The sequence below is a fragment of the Sinocyclocheilus anshuiensis genome, unplaced genomic scaffold, assembly GCF_001515605.1.
Source record: "Sinocyclocheilus anshuiensis isolate Anshui unplaced genomic scaffold, SAMN03320099.WGS_v1.1 scaffold1455, whole genome shotgun sequence".
Classification (NCBI taxonomy): domain Eukaryota; kingdom Metazoa; phylum Chordata; class Actinopteri; order Cypriniformes; family Cyprinidae; genus Sinocyclocheilus; species Sinocyclocheilus anshuiensis.
In genome coordinates this window covers 1,343,112-1,346,522 of record NW_015541012.1, presented here as the reverse complement: position 1 = coordinate 1,346,522, position 3,411 = coordinate 1,343,112, and the positions used below count along the sequence as shown (strand labels likewise).

Below are 3,411 nucleotides of genomic sequence, written 5' to 3'. Positions count from 1 at the left end.
CACCCCATCCCACACCTCACAACCAGCACACCAAAGAATATACCTCAAACTGATCTACACAGGCCATCACACGCTAAAGGTGCCAGACACTTTTAGATTTTATGCGTTTTAAAATTTGAATGGAATTAAGTTCCTTCTGTTTTGTCTTTTTTTTCCTCCCTCAAGCATATTGATAGTTGTGTGACTGCATTGTTTCAAATGAAACACTGTGAATTTTCTTACTAAATAAACACTTCAGCATGTTTCAGTAGAACCCCAAGACGTGAATTTTTTTTAAGGGTGCAAATGCATGCTGTTTGTTTATAATGTCTTCATGACTAGTTGTGATTGCCCATATTCATAGAGCATTGTGGGTAAATATACCTATATGTATGTGTGTGTGTGTGTGTGCGAAGTGAGAATGGACTAAATGCTAATTGAAGACTGGTCGGGAATATGGGTGTTTGTGTGATTGTGTTTGTATGTCTCAACATCAAGTCAAAATGACTAGTGCAGTGCAGTTTAACCCATTTTTTGATGAGTAGACTGAATATTTGCGTTATGCCTAAGGGAAATGTAGCTTTGTGTGTTAGCATTAGGTAATGCTAATAGTGTGTCCATGTTTGTTTATGTGTGTGTGAGGTGCATTCCTGTATGTAAATGTATACTCAGAACCTTCAACTGCACTGGCATGGCTCGTCATCCAATAGGTAACAACTTTCTGTTCTGTATAACTGGTGTACATATCTTTATGCATACTATATCACATTGGTTCAACACCAAGATGGCCACATTACAGCTCCTAGAATCACGTCATTGTTTGTATGCAGTGCCTTTTCAACCTCAAAACATAGCACCTACACTTAAGGTTTTGTGTGACATGTAAAGAATATAAGCTATAACTAAAAGAAACTTTCTGCCACATCCCATTAGCATTCATTTTAAATTCGCTAATAAAATCCAGAACTCAGCTGCTGAAGATCAACCAGTGCTTTTTTCTGAACATTAGACCTTAGTCAGATTAGACACCATGTTCAATGAAAATGAGGCTGCGAGGGATAGACTAAAGGTCCTAGTTCACATACATTTCACAACTGAAATTGTCAAAAATTAAATATGGTGCTACCTTGACTAAGGTCTATATCAAATATACTGCTGAAATTGTAAAAAAAAATGTATCTGATCAATCCAATTTTTTGTCAACTGGTCAAAAATCCAGTAATCTCAATAAGAATCCACGCAATCTGAAATTTTGCATGAGGGTGAAAGATTTCCTCATGCAGATTTTGCAACAGGTTCAAGTTGGTCATACGCATTCACTGTTGACCAACAGAAAGCTGCTTGGTTTGAAAGTGACTTCTGTGTCAGCTGTGCTTCACACAATGTTACACTACTGACAATAGACAAACGTGCCTTTTTTGTGACCTCATCTTAACATACTGGAACTAAACAGGGCATAAATTCAAAGGTTAAATTCTCAATGATATAGTGCTGGGGACTGAGGAAATTTTGTGTAACGGTAGAATAAGTGGTTTAGTTTGAGTGGATATGCATAGTATTTCCCTTCAAATTTGATGTCATCGTAGGAAATTAAGGTTGGGAAAACACTACTGAGGACAGAAGAAAAATACTACTGTTAAACAACCATTAAGAGAAATTAACGATTCAAAGCAAAGATTATTTATTTAACAGTCCTTAATTAAAACTTTATTTTTGTAATACTGTGCGATAATATTCCATGTATGACAGAATTCCATTAAGATGACAAATAGCACCAGAGGACATGGGAAAATGTGCCAACTCTGTTCGTAAAGTGATTAAAAATATACTGTATATGCATTCAAATAATCAGATTATTTTGTGTAAACAATCATGAAATCCTTTCGGGAGCAATTTGAGCCCAATTTTTCAAAGCAAAAGGCACTGCATACAAAGAATGACCCAAACACAGCAGCTCCACTCACTTGTCACATTTTTTTTTACATTTTTTTTTTTTTTTTTTGTAATGCCATTCTAACAGAATACATTTAAAGAAGTGAACTTGTTGAGAATGTAATGAACACACACCAAGATCACCAAGCGCTTCAGGACATTTTCTCTGATTTCTCTGCGGTGCATCAGTCAGATAAACAGCCACCACCCCCTGTATAGCCCAGTGTTATTTTTGATCAATGCTCTGGCTGTGCTGTCTGCTACCCCCTGTGAGCAGTGTGTCAGCGAGACCCCCTGGCCTCTCTTTCTCTCTCTTTCTCTCCCTCTGTCTCCGTGTCTGTGCCTCACAGCTGTCCATGTGCGAGGAGATGCTACGAGAGCTGCAGGGCATCGTGCTGTGTCAGGACAGCCTGCAGTTACGGCGCAGACGTGGAGCCAGTGTGTTGCGACCGCAGCCTCTGCCCCTGGACGAGCGACGGGCAACGAACCTCAGCAATGGCAAGCTGTGTACAGGCACCGGCCTGCCCGAACCCCTCTCCCACAGACTGGCGCAGGAGGCCACCCTGGTGGCACGAGGGTGCAGTCACATTCGCATCTGCCCGGAGTGCCGGCGCTTCCAGGGCATTCGAGTGCGCCCGGCCGGCCCTCCAGGAGCATCGCCCACCCACAGCGAGGAGAGTATAGAATGGGAGAAGGGCACCAACAACAGTGAACACGAATAACCTCTCTGATCTGTGTCAGATAGACGTTAAACCGACGGCTTTGCTGGACCCAGAGATTATGGGAACATAGACTCCGGAGAAGGAGCTAAAGGAGAAGCTGTCCATGCTGCTCGATTCAGCCCAGGAGCTGCGACTGGATTCTGTACACTGTCCTGGCGGCCCTCTGCTTTCGGGGGACACAGCAGAGGGGCTTTGTACTATGCAGTATATTTGTCTAAATGTGCTGTTGATTTATTTTTAAATTATTCCTCTTTTGTTGTGATACCACTATATTGCTGTTATCTCCTTCTCACGACACCCGTTTAGTTTCGTTTTTCACACCGTAGACGGCAGACGGCTGCAGACTCGATCAACTAAGCGCAACCTTTTTTAGAGTGCCAAAATACTTTGTATTAATTTTGTGCTGTTGCCGTCTCATTCCAGCCCCTGAAGGAGTAACTATTAAGGGAACTGAACACAAAAACAACTACGATCTGTTTTTATTAATAGTTATATTCTATTAAAAAGGTTTTTGGGATGTTTCTGAATGTTTGATGTGCATGTACGAGGGTCTTAGATGCTACTGAATGGAGAAGAACATGAGAATTTTTTTTTTCTGGTTAAAGACATACTTTCTATTCTTTTAATTTTTTTGAGTTTTGATTCATTTTGTTGCACTCCTGGGATATGAAAATTGCAAATAGTTGTGGAAAAATGGAAGATTATGCTCCCATTTAGGAAATTTGCATTGGGAAACTAACTAGGATTTATGCCAATTTCCATTGACCCTTAATTTTGC

At 40.7% G+C, this 3,411-nt stretch overlaps 1 protein-coding gene across 1 annotated transcript in view; it reads left to right on the top strand.

The window, feature by feature from the left end:
• grik4 (glutamate receptor, ionotropic, kainate 4) overlaps positions 1-3,199 on the top strand; it is a 178,974-nt gene extending 175,775 nt beyond the window's left edge. Inside the window, exon 18 of the mRNA XM_016488825.1 lies at positions 2,262-3,199. Within this exon, the coding sequence (XP_016344311.1) occupies positions 2,262-2,633 (372 nt within the window). The 3' untranslated portion in view covers positions 2,634-3,199. The remainder of the gene's footprint in view (positions 1-2,261) is intronic.
• The last annotated feature ends 212 nt before the right edge of the window (positions 3,200-3,411 follow it).